This window comes from Euleptes europaea, chromosome 6 (assembly GCF_029931775.1).
Source record: "Euleptes europaea isolate rEulEur1 chromosome 6, rEulEur1.hap1, whole genome shotgun sequence".
NCBI lineage: Eukaryota > Metazoa > Chordata > Lepidosauria > Squamata > Sphaerodactylidae > Euleptes > Euleptes europaea.
The window spans coordinates 19,994,862-20,012,311 of record NC_079317.1 but is presented as its reverse complement, the minus strand read 5'-3'; the positions used below and the strand labels follow the sequence as shown (position 1 = coordinate 20,012,311).

Sequence of the window (17,450 nt, the reverse complement as noted above, 5' to 3'; positions counted from 1 at the left end):
GGTCTGACTCAGTATAATTGTTTACTTCATTTACAGTCATAATAACTTAGTAGGCTAGTAGCAGCCTCAAACTTTGAGGTTCCTGGTTCTGATCCTGGAATCCCTGACAACATGACAGCTTAAAGGGCAGTAGTTTCTCCAATTCCTATTCTGGTTTAGACTGAGACAGACACCACCACTGCTGAAAGAAAAAGTCACCAGCTAGAACCAAGTAAATGGTGTCACTCTTGATACCACCCCCCCCCCACCAATTTGGGTGAAAACGCATGGTCGCTTTAGCTTCCTTTATTCCCTGTTTCAGCCAGGATCGAACACATGCCTTTCACCGAACGTGCGTTCAATCCTGGCTGAACCCTGGCTGAAACAGGGAATAAAGGAGGCTAAAGTGACCATGCATTTTTGCCCCCAAACAATATTTATTACGGTGAAATGTAGGCTGGTAATATTATTGTCAGGGTACGGCATGCCATAGGCAACTAATACTGTAACTATTTAGGGAGCTAATAATTTTCTGTGGTCTTTATCTCTCCATTTCTCAATCTGTTGGCACAGCCAGTTTATTTTTTCCACCAGCAGATAACAGTGGCTTCAACCTCTACCCACGCATACACTTCTAAATAATTGCTGGAAACAATGTCTCTGAGGGAGCGTACAAGGTTTGATGGATGATATTTAAGAGTCGGCTGCCTTGAGCTTGATGAAAGCAATTCAAGATATAAGAGCTGACATCAGATCCCTCACACACACAGCTGTGGAAGGGGCATCCCCTGTTTGTCATAAGAATAATGTCAAGGAACTCAAAGGCAACCCTTAAATCACCAGGCACTAGAAAATAAGGGGAGACAGCTAGGCCTTTCCACAGAAAGATCAAAGAGCAACGGGGAGACACCAATGGCCATTAATAGAGAGTCTCATTTTCATGGGGGGGGGGGGGAAGGTGTGACTAACATTATAATCGTTGTCCATGAGGAAGAGTTGAAATGTAGAGCATCCTAAACCAGGGTGAGTAGTTTAAGTCAACAGGTTAGCCAAAAGAAAACTGGGCAAGTGAAATATGGAGCAAATAGCGTCAAGCGGTGCATAAAAGGGGAAGACCGACCAGGTTAAATTGCATAATAGACAGGAGCATGTGGAGGGATTCTGTTTCACAGGATGCTGGTTAAAAGCCATGAGAATGATCTACTGTGATGTTTTCCTCTTCCATCACCATGTATAAAAGGACTTAAAAAAAATAGTATGCTGATTAAACAATCCATTGGAAAGGAAGGACCCTGAAAGGGAGCATAACATCCAGATCACAAGATGTCAGAGTCCCGCTGTACACCGCATTGGTCAGGCTGCACCTGGAGTATTGTGTGCAGTTCTGGAGGCCTCACTTCAAAAAGGATGCGGCCAGAATGGAGCGGGTGCAGAGGAGACTCACGAAGATTATCAGGAGCCTGGATACCCCTATGAGGAAAGGCTGAGGGACTTGGGAATGTTTATTCTAGACAAAGAATGTTGAGAAGAGAAATTGTTGCTCTCTTTAAGTATTTGAAAGACTGTCACTTAGAGGAGGGAAGGAAGCAGAGAACAGGACTCACAATAATGGATATAAAATTATGGGTGGAAAGGACATTAGGAATTTTTTTTACAGTGAGAGTAGTTCAGCAGTGGAATCGGTTGCCCAGGGAGGTGGTGAGCTTCTTCTCTCTGGCAGTCTTCAAGCAGCAGCTGGATGAAAACCTGTCAGATGATCTAGGCTGATCCTGCATTGAGCAGAGGGTTGGACTAGATGACCTGTATGGCCTCTTCCAACTCTATGATTCTATGATGCATCCTAACCGTATTAAAGTATCCCCCCCCCCCCAGTGGATTGTGTCTTTTTGCTACAAGTTACATTTGGGAAGCTGAGCTACCTTTTCAGTTCCACAGGATTTAGAATAGGGCTATAAATGCTGTTTTGATGAAACCACCATGGACTTCTGATGCGCTCAGTCTTTGCTAGCCATGGCTAGGAAGTCCTCCATGGCTAGGAAACCATAAGCTGCCTCTCAGAAAATTACTCCAACACACTAAAACAAGGTAATAGAATTCTGTGTCATTCTCTCAGTGAGTATCTGTGCTGGTGTTGGTGTTCAAGAGCTATTAAGGCTGCATTCAGATGTTCAGCTGAGCATTAAACTAACATTGTTCATTAACCTGGCTTGCTGCCATGCTCACATTTGATGCCTGGCACCTTGTCTTTCTTCCTTGCATGGAGCATGATAAGGAATTCTGGTTTAAAACAAACCTCAGTTGGCTACGATGTACAAATGTAAGCCCCAGGGTTAACCGGAGTTTGGCCTTTTATGCGCCGGTTGTTTCCTTCGTGATCACTCCCCAGCTATTTTGGGCTTTGTTTTCATTATTCGTTGCAAGTCTTTTCCAACCATTAGAAGTCACTTCACTCTCTCCTCAATTTACCCATGTTTTCTGGATGCTGTTTCTGGTAGTATCCAGAAAACACACAGAGAAAGCAAAGTAACTTCTAAAGGTTGGAAAAGACGTGCATTAATGAAAACGAAGCTTCGAAGTAGTCAGGGTGTGTGTATGTGTGTTTTGATCAACACAGAAACAACCCATGCATAAAAGGCCCAGGTCTTACTAGACAAACCAAAATTCTAAACAACAGTTCAACTAAGTTTAAAATCCTTGTTTGTTGTGCGGGGCCAGGGGGGATAACTCTGATTAACCTGGCTGCCTGTACTTTTAAGTCCCTTGAGTTTGTTTTAAACCATGCTCCATGTGAGAAGGGAGGCTGCAAGAAAGCAGATGCTGCAAATGCCAGCAGACCTGAGAGCCAGAGGCCGGTAGAGTAGTTGAATAGCAGTTCGAGGGTCAATACCAGGCTGTTCCAGGAGTGGGTCCAAAGTCAGTATCAGAAGTGAAGTCCAAATGCCAAGTCAAAGTCCATGCCAAGGCCACAAAAGTATCAGGTGATATCAGAGTCCAAAGAGAACACAGGGTGGTAGTAACAAGTTTTTCCCACACTGGCCTGGATGCAAGTGCCTGATTAAATATGCCTAGGGTGAACCAGCTGTTGATTGTTCCTCTGACTCAGCATCCCCCTGCCTGGGAGAACTCATTATCCTCATCACTGTCAGCAGGAAGTGCTCTTCTCTGGGCATGCTGTCTAGCACTCCTTCTATGCTCGTGTAGGAGTGCTCTGAACCTTTGGCACTTCTGCTCCAGCAGCTCTGGGGGGGCTCTCTGGTGACACTACTAGCAGCAGGCCCTCTAACACAGGTGAGTCCCATGCTCTGGTAGGTTGTAGGCACGGGGGGCGGGGACGGACTCATCTGTCTGTGACTGCTCAGCCTGTCCTGTTCCTCCCACTGCCTGCTGCTTCAAGGTCCTCCTAGTCTGAGGAAGCCCCAGCAGGCTGCCCTATGACAGCAGTAGAGAGGAAGGGGCACAAGCTCAGCAAGAAAGAGAAGAGACACAAGGACATTGCCCAAGTGGGGGGGGGGAATCAAAAAAAAACAGAGTTGGTTCAATGTTTATATCCAGTTCTGGTCAGCAAGGATCAATAGGCTGGTGTCATGTTGGCCCCTCGGGTGGGGGGGATGATATTTGTTCATCCTGCAAAGTAGAAGAAGCTCCCCAAGAAGCTCCAACAGGCCGGTTCCAAATCTGAAACCACTTTTCAATCACCGTCTCCAATGATGCACCTTGGCCAGCTCCATTGTGTTTAGATGAAACAGCAATGGAGAACTAGCGTGGTGGCCTTTCAACCTTTCCTGAACCAGCATGTGCCTTTAATCCCACCCTGCAACATTACACTTTTATCTTGCATATTATAAGGGGCTTGCCCCTGCTAGCTCTGCTTCCCAACCCCATAACTCAATAGGGACATCTAGATGAAAAACTGAGTGGCACACACTATCCTTTAGTAGTTTCTCACAACATTCTTGGATTCCACACAAACCTAACATGCTACCATTTTAAATTTGGTTTAATGTAGCAAAATAAAAAAACCAATCATAAAATGATTATCCCTCAAATGTGTTGCAATGGTATACTTTATTGTGTTTTTTTAAAGAGTGGCCTTCCATTTTTACTCTAGTCTTTCTACAAAGATTTGGGGTTTTTTTTCACTTTTGAATTTCTCCATATCTTCTCACATTATTGATCCATGTATTTTAGACAGGAGACCTTTAGAAGATTTCATTCAGCGAAAGTTGTTCAAATATCTGTTTTCTATGAGCTATGTACATAAAGAACCCTGCCCAAATATATATCAAACAAACATGATATGGTAAACTAAACTAAAACATTTGTATTAAAGCCTAACAATCTAACTTTATATGATACATTAATACCAGAGACAACATTCAATATTCATAAACACTAATTTACAGGGCAATCACAAGCAGTTACCCCCTGCTTAATCCACTGAAGTCAATGAGCTTAGAAAGGTTTTACTCTACTTACGATTGGACTGTTAATGTTAACAAAATCCTAAAAATATAAAATGTTAATGTATGAGATTAGTTAACACATGATCTCATATGGATAATGATGACTGGTAATAATAGCGTAAAATGAATGAAAACATATGAATGATCCATGATTAATAATAAATCAATGGATAGCAGCATTCGCATAACATGAAGTATGAGCTAATATCAGCCTCATGATGAACCTATAAGTAAAAAACTGATGCATGACAAACTATAGTATGTAAATGAATGGAAATTAAATTCAAAATCCATGGGGGAGGAGGACAATGTTAACAGGCATTTCATTTGGCTCCTCCCACTGCTTCTGTACCACTACTTAGCATCTGGAAGAAGGTTGTTACCGGATGTTACCCTTCTTCTTCAGCTGCCTTGCCAAAATCTTGACTTTAAATCCCCCAGGCATGTGCTAAAGCAACAGCAGGCACATGTGCTATGAGTGAAAAAGCTATGAGTGGTGGTTTGTACATATAAACACATGAAGCTGCCTTATACTAAATCAGACCCTTGGTCTATCAAAGTCAGTACTGTCTGCGCAGACCGGCAGCGGCTCTCCAGGGTCTCAGGCAGAGAGGTCTTTCACATCACCTACCTGCCTAGTCCCTTTAACTGGAGATGCCGGGGATTGAACCTGGGACCTTCTGCATGCCAAGCGGATACTCTACCACTGAGCCACAGCCCCTCCCCTGTACGTAGGTGTGTAGGGAAGAATCCCCTGTTAATATGTAATTAAGTCATAGGGTCGCCATAAGTTGGAAGTGACTTGATGGCACTTAACACATACACACACATGCAGAGTCAATAGCTCTTTGAATAAGTCTGAAAATAAAATAAAGTGTAATCATTGCAATAAAATCCCCATATTCTCCAGGTCATACTATTCTCACTGAACCACAGTTCTAGAGCATTGCTTTAAAAAAATACCCATCACTGAATAAAGCTTTCAAAGACATGCAAAGCCAGAAGTAGGTTCTCAAGACAGTCATATGTTTTATTAACCACCAAGAGATGAATGAAAGCTCACCCCCAGGAGTCTTAGCCAACATTTTCCTGAACATTTTCCAAAACCCAAGGCATTAATTTCATATAGTTTCGTGATGACATAGACTTATGGATAAACCTATGTCAGCAGCTTATTTTAGCTGACAGCAGATCTGAAAGATTAAACTGGATCCAAGAACCTCCAGGAAGGAAAGGTTCTTGGCTGCCTGTGTGTGCGCACACACACTGCTTTGCAAACAGTTCTGAATGTCCAATAAAAGCATCTTGGGGGGGTGGGGAGTCCTAGTCCACTTTGATGAATTATTCATAGTAAGGTTCTTTGTAGCTGCTGAGAACAGCTAAGCTACAAGAAAGCGTTCCAAAAAACTGCAAAGGACTCTCTTTGGCTTCGCTTCAGCACGCTCGCAGATGTTGTGACAAAGACACAATCTGCTTAATGTCAAGGCTGATCCAAATGGCACTCTCTTTGCAGATTTTGGCCTTCGTCCCAAGTATGTATGCGCAGATGGGGTAAAAAGTATTTGTTATTAACATTCAGAATCTTTTAAGAAGCCTCAACGGATGGGTTTTGCTCATCCTTAGGAGCTGAGGGATTGGTATAAACTGGCACTGGAGAGGGATTTTTCACTAGATCAGTTGTCTAGTGAATTTGGAGTAGTGTGTGTGTATTTCTCTTAGAGCACTGGTTTTCAGTACTACTGAGGGATCACACCTAATACACATTTGCTGCATACAGCAGTTCTGTTTCAGTGAAGTTCTTTTTGGCTGCAACCCCATACAACTTGACTCAACTGCACAGTAAGACCTTCTGCTAATCCAGACACCTATGCTATGGTCCAGCCATATGGGATCACAACTGGCCCTTACCAAGGGTCCTTTCATGTTATTTTGTTTTACTTTATTTATACCTCACCTTTTTCTCCAATGGGAACCCTCTCCTCCATTTTATCCTCACAACAATCCTGTGAGGTAGGTTAGGCTGAAAAAAAGTGTGTCTGCCCAAGGTCACCCAGTGAGCTTTCATGGCAGAGTGGGGATTTGAACCTGGATCCTCCAGATCCTAGTCCAAGACTTTAACCACTATACCACACTGGATTTCATGTTATACAAAAAATGGGGAAAAGAGCACTGCAACTACCATATGCTTGGATCTTCCCCATTCATACTTAACGTATAGTGTTCCCTGTTTCTTTCCCGTGTAATAAAGAACTTTACAAAATTCCAATATGAGTTAAATTGGCTAATCTTGGTTTAAGGCAATTTACAGTGCAATCCTAAACATAGTTTCAACTAAGCCCACTGACTTCAAGAAACTTATCAGTGTCTAACTGTGCTTAGGACAGTGTTGCTTCCACCCAACAGGATTAAATCAATTTCACTCCAAGAAATATTGATTAAATGATTTGTGGACTGTGAGTGTTTGTTGCCTAGGGCATTGTTGTTCCTTTTCTTAATGGCTGTCGCCTGGTGGTGGTGGAAAGCACTGTCAAAGGTCACAACCAATAGATGGTGACCCTGTGTAGGGTTTTCAAAGCAACAGATGAACGAAGACAGTTTGCCATTGCCTGCCTCTGCATAGCGACCCTGGACTTCCTTGGTGGTCTCCCATCCAAAGATGAACCAGGGCTGAGCCTACTTAGCTGCTGAGATCTGATGAAATTGGGCTATCCAGGTGAGGGCTGTTGCCTAAGCTACTATAAAAAGTGCACGGGGAATCCAACCTTTGCTACAGCCCCGTCGTTTTAATTTGCCCATAACTGCAATCGCAGTTAAGATTTTCCATCTGTCATTACATGCTTTGCAAAAGCAGTTTTTAGCTTGTTTTTAATAACCGCATCTCCCTCGCCCCCATTTTCCAGCTACTTGAGAAGCATGCATTCTATGCAAGGCATTTTTTGTTCTTCAATGAAGAGGCAGAAATGAAACCACCTGTTGCGACACGCTTCGTCCCCCAAGACTGGTTGGAAAGACTTCCTCAATATCAAATTAGATCCTTATGTTTCACTTACACTGACTAAGCAATTATCTTGACTGTTGACATATCTCATAAAATGAAACCAAACTCTTCTTGAAGACTTTGAAAGCTTCCATGGTTTAGCTAGACTAGGTTAAAATGGAAGACAAAGATTCTCTAAGGCCATTTTTGCATGGTAATTAGCAGCGCGTTCCAGGCTGAATTGCCCCGCATATGTTTTTGAATTTTGCACATTGAACCGTCATTGCAGAAGTGACTGTGAAGCCGGGGCAATGGGGGCCATACCTGCTTCGCATTACTAAAGAAGCCCACTTAACGGGACTTTGGAGCTTGCCTGGAAGAATTGCCCTCAAGGAACAATGCAAAACAACAGAGGTCCGTTAGCTATGCATATGCTAATGAATTATGCAAACAGGAACAAAGAAGCAGGCAAGTGGGGGGGAGTGGAACTTTGCTTTTTGCGGACCGTGAAAAGTATTTTTAAAGTCGCATTTTTAAAAAGCTTTGAGCGAGCATTCTCAGGCTCCGCCCCAAAAACCTCCCGCCGGAGGCAAAGAGGGGCCTGGCAACCCTAGCCCCCGGACTCAACACTTGGATCTGCACCTTTTATTGGGGTTGCCAACCTCCAAATACTCATAAGAACCAAACAGGGAAGGCTCGAAGTATCAATCAAACAATAATATTATTCAAAGTTAAGCAATACAATTACATACAAATGCAGCAAATACTATACAAATGTGCTACTCAATAACAAAGTTCAATAAATACAACAAAAGCCCAATGCTATATCTGAAGGTGGATGCAGAGCAAATCCAACAAATTGGAAGATGATCAAACCCCGCCCTCCTCAGGCTCCGCCCTAAAACCTCCTGCTGGTAGCGAAAAGGGATCTGGCAACCCTAACTTTTATAGTAGAAAAGAGCAAGAGTCCAGTAGCAAGTTAAAGACTAACAAAAATATTTTCTGGCAGGGGATGAGCTTTCGTGAGCCACAGCTCACTTCTTCGGATCAGCTCAAACCCAACCCCTTTCTGACTACATATTACTCTTCCTACACCCTTGACACTGAGAGACACTGTCCTTCAGTGTCACTCCTCTGAAGATGCCGGCCACAGCTGCTGGCGAAGCGTCAGGAAAGAAAAGACCAAGACCGCGGTCACGCAGCCTGGATAACCTACAAGAACCAATAACTTTTATAGATTTACATTTCCCCCCATCTGAATCCTCAAACCTCTATATGGGGTCTTGTAGGTTATCCGGGCTGTGTGACCGTGGTCTTGGAATTTTCTTTCCTGATGTTTCGCCAGCAACTGTGGCAGCATCTTCAGAGGAGTAACCCTGATACTGTCCTTCAGTGTTACTCCTCTGAAGATGCCGAACTCGGACCGTGAAAGCCTTCGACAATATCTCTACACGGGGGCTTATTTTTGAGTTTTCAGAAGTCCGATGGGGGGTGGGGGGAAACGTGCATCTGGAGCGCAGCAACCCTAAGGCGAAGCGTGCCATGCCTCAAGGGCCTTGCGGGCAGGGTGCGGGGGGCTCCCCCCGGCCCGGGAAGGCCTTCCCGGCAGCCCCGCCAAACCTCCCCCGGCGCTGGGCAGCTCCGGCGGGCGCGGCCTGAGCCGCGGTGGCCCCGCCCCGCGCCTCTCCTTTCCTCCCCTCGCCGCTTTGGGAAGCGAAGGAGGCGAGAGGAGGGTGGCCCGGGGTCCGGGCGAGCGCGCGGGGACCGCCAGCCGGAGGAGGCTGCGGAGCGGGAGGGGAGCCATGGCCGGGCGTGGCCGAGGCCGCCTTCGCTGAGCTGGCGAGGCTGGGCGATGGCGAGGCTGGCGCGCTGGCCCCTCTGCGCCCTGCCGGCCCTGCTGCTGCTGCTGCTGCTGCTGCTGCTGCTGCCCAGGGCGGCGCGTGGCCACCCGCAGTGCCTGGACTTCAAGCCGCCCTTCCAGCCGCCGCGGCCGCTCGCCTTCTGCGCGCGCTACTCCGCCTTGGGCTGCTGCGACGCGGCGCGCGACGCCGCCCTCCTGGAGCGCTTCCACGGCGCCGCCGGGCGCCTCGGCCGGGCGGATTATGCCGCCTGCGCCGCCCCCCTGCAGGACCTGCTGTGCCAGGTGAGCGCGCCCCTCGCCGCCCCCAGCCTCCCACTTGGCGCGCCGAGGTCGTGGCTCGAGCCTGCTGTAGTGCAGGGGAGGGGAACCTTTTTCCGGCCGAGGGGCGTGGGGGTATTTAGAACCTCATTCGCGGGCCTTGCAGAATCGTCAGCTTAAAAATTAGCCTGCTATATTTGGGCAAACATTTAGCCAAGAGGCACCACCGGAGACGGCTCCGAGTGTCTGCCGCATAGAGCGACTCGCTTTTGAGCTCTGCTGTCCCCAGCTGGGCCCAAGAGATTCAGGCAGGGCAGCATCCTTCTGGGCTAGAGATCTGCCAGGACCCATGAAGGGCCACACCAAATGATTTCGAGGGCCTTATGCGGCCCCTGGGCCTGACGTTCCCCACCCCTGCTGTAGTGGTTAAGAGCAGTGGTTTGGAGCAGCAGAGTCTTTTTTAAAAAAAAAACACATTTTTTTTATTTTTCTTCGCCCCCCCCCCCGCCGCCGCCGCTCCCAGCCTCCCAGTTGGCGCGCCGAGGTCGTGGCTCGAGCCTGCTGTAGTGCAGGGGTGGGGAACCTTTTCCCGGCCGAGGGCCATTGGGATATTTAGAGCCTCAAAATATTGTCGAAGGCTTTCACGGTCAGAGTTCATTGGTTCCTGTAGGTTATCCGGGCTGTGTGACCGAGACCGCGGGTACACAGCCCGGATAACCTGCAAGAACCAATGTAGAACCTCATTCGCGGGCCTTACAAAATCATCAACTTAAAAATTAGCCTGCTCTGTTTGGTCGAGCGTTTAGCCAAGAGGCACGACCGGGGACGGCTCCGAGCGTCTGCCACGTAGTTTCTCCACCGCCCGGGTGGGAAAGGGCTAACACAGTTTCTTGGGCGGTCCTAGCAGCTCCGTAGCTAACGGCTCTTTTGCAAGGGGGGGGGGGAAAGGTTCCTTTCTCGGCAAAACAAACTCACATCTGCCTTGAATAGAGGCTGTTCCTGTCCGCGGGAGGGGAGCGGATCGCCAGTCTTACATCCTTCTGAGCTAGAGATCTGCCAGGACCCATGAAGGGCCAGACCAAATGATTTCGAGGGCCTTATACGGCCCCTGGGCCTGACGTTCCCCACCCCTGCTGTAGTGGTTAAGAGCGGCAGTTTGGAGCAGCGGAGTCTTTTAAAAAAAAACATTTTTTTTATTTTTCTTCATTTAATATATCCATAAAAACAATATAATAATAAAGAGAAAAACAACTAGTATTCTAATTTAACAATCCAGTGACTTCCCCCTCTCCCTCTTCCGTCTAAAATTAAATTGTATAATCTTTTGCTAACGTGACTAATCCCAATATTATTTTAATTAATCTGTTCTTGTCGTATCCAACATGATGAAATCAGTGCCTAATATAAAAATTAATACAAAGTATGAATAAGGGATTAGATCAATGAGTATCCTTTAAATGGTCCCGTTAAAAAATAATTTTCACAGTACATTCTCCAAGCCTCCCATTCCCCCCAAAATTGTTCATTATCATTCTGATTTATCATTCTGATTTATCAAAGCTGTAAGCTTCGCCATCTCGGTCAATTCCAGCATCTTTTGGAGCAGTGGAGTCTGACCTGGAGAACTGGGCTTGATTCCCCGCTCCTCCACATGAGCAGCGGATGACAGTCTGGTGAACTGGATGCGTTTCCCCGCTCCTCCACATGAAGCCTGCTGGGTGACCTTGGGCTAGTCACACACTCTCCGCCCCACCTACCTCACAGGGTATCTATTCTGGGGAAGGGAAGGTGATTGTAAGCCAGTTTGATTCTTCCTTAAGTGGTAGAGAAAGTTGGCATATAAAACCCAACTCTTCTTTCCCTTCCTCCTCTTCTTCTTCCTCCTCCTCCTCCACATTTCTCTCCAAACTGGCTTATAGCATTCTTTCCCCCTCCTCCATTTTAGCATCCCTACCTTGTGAGTAGGGTCGCCAGCTTCCAGGTCACTGGGGTGTGTGTGTGGGGGGAGGTAGTTGTAAATTTTCTGCATTGTGCAGGGGGTTGGACTAGATGACCCGGTGGTCCCTTCCAACTCTATGATTCTATGACTAGCTGGAGATCTTCTGCAATTACAACTGATCTCCAGATCGGTTCACCTGGAGAAAATAGCCGCTTTGGCAATTGGACTCTATGGCATTGAAATCCCTCCTCTTCCCAAAACTCGCCCTCCTCAGGCTCCACCCAAAAGCCTCCCACCGGTTGCGAAGAGGGACCTGGCAACCCTACTTGTGAGGTAGGTTAGGCGGAGAGAAAAAGCGACCACTCATCCAGTGAGCTTCTGTAGCATGGCCGCATTCAGCCATGTTGGGGAATTTGGATGTCATAAGTTTGCAACCCTGCCCCATTTTCTTGTTGTTGAGGAAATGCAGCAGTGTTCTGTTTTTCCTTCTTCCTGTAACCCAAAAGTTGGGGTGAGTGGAAGACTTCATACATCACCTTTCCCATACACCGGTAAACCCCCGCATTATTTCAGTTCATTGTTGGGGGTGGCAAGTTGGTCCTTCTTCGGTAGGGTTGCCAACCTCCAGGTGGTGGCTAGAGATGTCCCACTATTATAACTGATCTCCAGCCGACAGAGATCAGTTCACCTGGAGAAAATGGCCGCTTTGTCCATTGGGCTCTATGGCATTGAAGTCCCTCTCCAAACCCCGCCCTTCATAGGCTCCGCCCCCAAAATATCCAGCAGAAGTGAAAAAGGCACATTCTGTGGTAGGGATTATTACAAAAAATGAGTTGAACATAAAATTGTAAACATTGTAAAGGCCTTGTATAAATCTACGGTGCATCCATATTTGTAATACTGTGTTATACTTTTGGTCATGCCTATCTCAAAAAAGGCTGTCTTTCACTGAAGTCCGAACCTTCTAAGTGCCTTAAAGTCATTGGGTTTAGAAGGGTGTAACTATTTAGGATTGTATTGTTCGAGTTGGGAAAGGTGCAGAAAAAGGCAATCTAAATTGTCTAGGAGCTGGAGAGCGCCTTCCCCACAAGGACGACTAAAGAGGGAAATGATAAAGCAGACTCATGTGCTAGAAAAATGCAACATCTACCTGTGAAGTAGTGTGCAGGCAAACAAGATGGGAGAGGTGAGGATAGAACTTGGCCAGACATACTGCAGATGTTGCGATGTTATACAGATTTTTTTTTTATGGGAGTAAGGAACTGAAAGAAGGTTGCTTTAGAAAATGTCAGTATGACACATCAATGACTTTGCTTTTAATGCACACTCTTAGGAATGCGATTGGTATGGATAAAAGTGTATTCCTGTTTAACGGCTGGTCCTAAAAGATGCTTTGTGACCAAGATTCCATGAGGACATTGGTGGGAGAATTGACATTCAAGTTTACGGTAGCATCTTAGAGACCAACAAGATTTTTGAGGATAAGCTTTCAAGACCCAAAGCTCCTCAAGGGAACTTTGACTCTCAAAAGCGTGTATCTTGGAAATCTTGTTGGTGTCTAAGGTGCCACTGGACTAGAATCTAGCTCTTCTACTGCAGAGCAACATGGCTACCCACCTGAAACAATGAAGCCCAAGACGGTGTATTCTCCTGGACGGAATAGAGATCGGTGATTGCTGTCTCATTACCATGCCTACTACCCCTCTGCATATTACACATAATCCAAACTTGCCTGCTAATATCATTTACTTGCTTTTTACATTTACACACAGCAACACAGGAGCTAATGAAAGTAGAGCTAGGCCAGCCAGCTGAGAGGAGCTTGTGGGCTGAGATGCCAAGAGCGAGTTGATAGTCGGGGGTAGGGTTGCCAGATCTGGGTTGGGAAATATCTGGAGATTTTGGGGGTAGAGCCTGAGGAGGGCGGGGTTTGGAGAGGGAAGGGACTTCAGTGCCAAAGAGTCCAATTGCCAAAGTGGCCATTTTCTCCAGGGGAACTGATCGCCATCACCTGGAGATCAGTTGTAATAGCAGGAGATCTCCAGCCACCACCTGGAGGTTGGCAGCCCTAGTTGGGGGGTTTGTCAGTTGGAAGTTGGGAATTAGAGATGAGAGTTGTTAGCTGAAGTGTAAACCTAACAGGAGTGGGTTACAGACAGCATAGGGATCAGATTATTTATTTAGTCCCTTCATACTGTTCTGGAACTGATGGAAAGAGAGTTACTAAATTGCAACTGAGTGGGATGGATTAGTGGTAATGGTCTAACCAGACTGTTGCAACAAATTTAAGACTGTCTGGAAAGGTTTTTAGTTCTTGGCATGTACAGTTTTTAAACTTTAATCCCTCATCTCTGTGTTAAGTGTTATATTTACTTCCGTTCTAAAGTTTGCACCAAATAAATCTTACTTTAAAAATATTTTGTTTTTATGTCAGGTTTACCTCATACCACGCCTATCCACCATAGGCTTGGATGGACATCAAATCCAAGCTAAACTGAATCCCAGAATTTATTTCCTGTTTAGATCCTTGGTGCAGTGTAGAAAACAGAAAAGTGAGAAATCCTGGTGAGGTGAAAATTTTAAGAGGACTTTCCCCAGGAAGATGCCCCCCCCCCCATGTAGGCTGCCCTGTGCTGTCTGAGAGGATAAAAATGAAATAGATTCAGTTCTAAATACCAGATGTGGAGACAAACAACAGCAAGAGGCCTTGTTTGGGCTTCACACAGAATCTGGCTGGTTGAAAACTGAATACTGGGGTGGATGGGCTTTTTGGGTTGGATTGGGTTGGATGCAACTCAACATTTTCTCTTGCACATACAGAAATACAAGAAAAGAACCACTTGTGCTAAATCAAACTTATCGTATTCCTGCTTGTGTTTCCACTTGCGCAAGGTATGGTGCAACTAATCCCAGAGTTTCTGGAAGTGAACCTAGCAGTCTTCATTCTCAAAATGGCTCCTCAAGGCACAATATGGAAAACGGAAGAGATTGCGGCACAGATCTTACATGCATACATCGTGCATATGAGCAAACTAGGATGGGAGCAGATGTGACACAAGATCTTGTGCAATCCCTTCTGCAAGTAGAGCTATGCTAAATAGATTTCTTTGCTGATCACTGGAACCAACCCCTGGTCTGGCAAGATAATTCAGGCAAACTCATACAGGAGGATTAAAAAAACAAGCAACTTTCCCTGTTATGTGGTGATACGGTTAAAATACTAGCAAGGATGATGCACGTTATTGGTTTGGTGTTAATGCTGTGTTGTCTAGATGAGAACAGATAGTAACAATAAGGGGAAATTGCAGCAGTTTTCTATGAAATCTTAGCAGAGCTGCCAAACTATTATCATACATTGAAAAAAAAAACTCAAGTCGTTATTCAATGAGTGCAAATCCATCTTGATTCCAGCTGCTCGTTTCCTAGAGGGGAAAGTATTTCTGGAACAAAATCACAGCTGCTTAAATATCTGGAGCGTATTCGTCAATCAAAATAACTTGGAAGCATTTCCCCCCCTCCAATCCTCATCACAGTGTGGCCTTGACATAGTGCCCATCCAAGCAGTGGGATGTTTTCCACTGACCTAAGTGAATCAAATCCTGTTAAGTGCTTTTTTAAAGGGTTTTTTTTTTGTGGGGGGGGTTTATATCTTCTTGTCCTCAGCTGGCCCAGCTGTGTGTTAAATTCAGCCAACAATATGAGTAAGTGCATCAAATTACAGTCAGCAGAGCAGCTGTGATTTTTCAACTGTTGGGTTGTAAGCGAAGAGGTTCCAAAGGAAGCAGCTCACACATCTTCTGCCTTGTTAGATGATCTTGCTGTTGTTAGCTTTTTAGGACAGTGGAATGCTGGGATGCACTGGCCTGCCGTGAGAAGAGCAAATTTTTGTGTTGGGGGGAAATCTGACAGTGCGGTGTAGTGGTTAGAGCACAGGACTATGTTGTCAGAGACCTGAGCTCTAAACCCCACTCGGCCATCAAGACTTCTGAGTAGCCTTGGGCTGGTCATTCTCTCTTTGTGGGATCTATGAGATCTGTCTCACTGAAACTTACGCCGCTCACTATCTTAGCATTGAAGGTGCCTCAACACTCTTAATATAAGTCACCTAAATAAGCTTTACTTGGTCATTGAGTGTGTGTGCTTAGAGTATTCGATGAAGAAAAAAGGGGGGAGGGCTGCACCAAAGCAGAACTTAGGCGAAGAAACAATTGGTGCAAGGGAAATGATAAGTTTTGTAACCCCAATGTGTTTCATGTAAAGATTCTACTTCAGCGTCCTGTGCAAGCAATAAAGCAAATGTGAAGAGTAGAATATTCGCCACCCTGGGTGCTGATGGTTTTGAGACTTGTAGCACATCTGTGCCCTGACCTGGATGGCCCAGGCTAGCCTGATCTCATCAGATCTCAGAAGCTAAGCAGGGTTGGCCCTGGTTAGTATTTGGATGGGAGACCACCAAGGAAGTCCAGGGTTGCTGTGCAGAGGAAGGCACTGGCAAACCACCTCTGTTAGTCTCTTGCCAGGAATACCCCCAAAAGGGGTCGCCATAAGTCGGCTGTGACTTGACCTTTCGGTTCCTGTAATGTTAACTTTTGCAGCTTCCGTTGCTGAAAATGAACTCCCTGAAAATTTTGCTCAGCCGTGATTTATTGCAGACTGTTCTAGTCAGTGGAAATATGGCAAAATAAAAGGGCCCAGGCTAGCCCAATCTCGTCAGATCTTGGAAGTGAAGCAGGGTCGGCCCTGGCAAGTATTTGGATGAGAGACCTCCAAGGAATACCAGGTTTGTGTCTCAGAGGCAGGCAATGGCAAACCACCTCTGAACATCTCTTGCCTTGAAAACTTTACCAGGGGTAGCCATAAATCAGATGTGACTTATGGCACACACACACAAAGGGAATAGATCCTCCCCCCACCTTTTTTTTTGCTGGTTAAGTCACATCTGATTTATGGCTACCCCTGGTAAAGTTTTCAAGGCAAGAGACATTCAGATCTACTCTATTAAGTTCTCCCCTCAGCTATGAGGAACTGACACTTATGCTGTTATTGGCCATCCCAATCACAGCAACGTACCAGATTACCTCATGGTGGGGAAACAGCCTGTTGAAGATTCATGTATGGCAAAGCAATTACTGAATCTGTTTTTCTTCATACGTCTTTGTTTCTTTTGTTTATATCTTTGTGATTTGGCAGACGACTAACAATCCTCTGCCCTGCCCTGGATAGCCCGATCGTCTCAGATTTTGGAAGCTAAGCAGGGTCAGCCCTGGTTAGTATTTGGATGGGAGACCACAAAGAAAGTCCAGGGTCGTGATGTGGAGGCAGACGACGGCAAACCACCTCTAAACGTGTCTTGCCTTAAAACCCCCACTGGGTTGCTGGAAGTCAGCTGTGACTTGATGGCAAAAAAGACCTAAAAACCAGTTCTCTAATTCTGCTTAACACCACTTTTCAGTTCTAATTATTAAAAAAAAACAGTAAGAAAAATAGAGCAAAATGCAAATAAAAGGGAATTTGATGCGCAGTTACCCATTCTGGGCACTCATTTGTAGCATTCTAAATGCATTCTTGACAATTAGTGGTTGTGCCACAGACTCTTGCTATAGTTCCTTCAGTTGTTGGTTTTTAAGTTATTGTTATGAAACATTATAAAACCAAGTACCAGCTGTACAGAACAGCAAGTTCAAATGTTGCAAAATCTTAGACGCTTTAGTCTTACGCTCTTTAAATAGTGGCCTTGTTTTCTAGAGAAACCTCCCTCCAAAGAGCTACATTTTATTGTCATCTCTGTGCAGCAGAACCTTCCATTTGTTTTTCTTTCATCTCATCATCTGAACCTGAGTTCACAACCAGGCAATATATCCCCCCCCCCGGTACATCCCCAAGTGGAGGCAGTGGGATAGCTCTGCAGGATCCAGCCCAGAATACTTACTTTGTGTGGCATTTGGGTTCTCCCCCAGTCTTCTGCCATAAGGA

At 45.7% G+C, this 17,450-nt stretch overlaps 1 protein-coding gene across 1 annotated transcript in view; it reads left to right on the top strand.

The window, feature by feature from the left end:
* Positions 1 to 9,271: 9,271 nt before the first annotated feature.
* Positions 9,272 to 17,450, top strand: part of HHIPL1 (HHIP like 1) — a 30,943-nt gene continuing 22,764 nt past the window's right edge. Inside the window, exon 1 of the mRNA XM_056851293.1 lies at positions 9,272 to 9,562. Coding sequence (XP_056707271.1) covers positions 9,272 to 9,562 — 291 coding nt within the window. The remainder of the gene's footprint in view (positions 9,563 to 17,450) is intronic.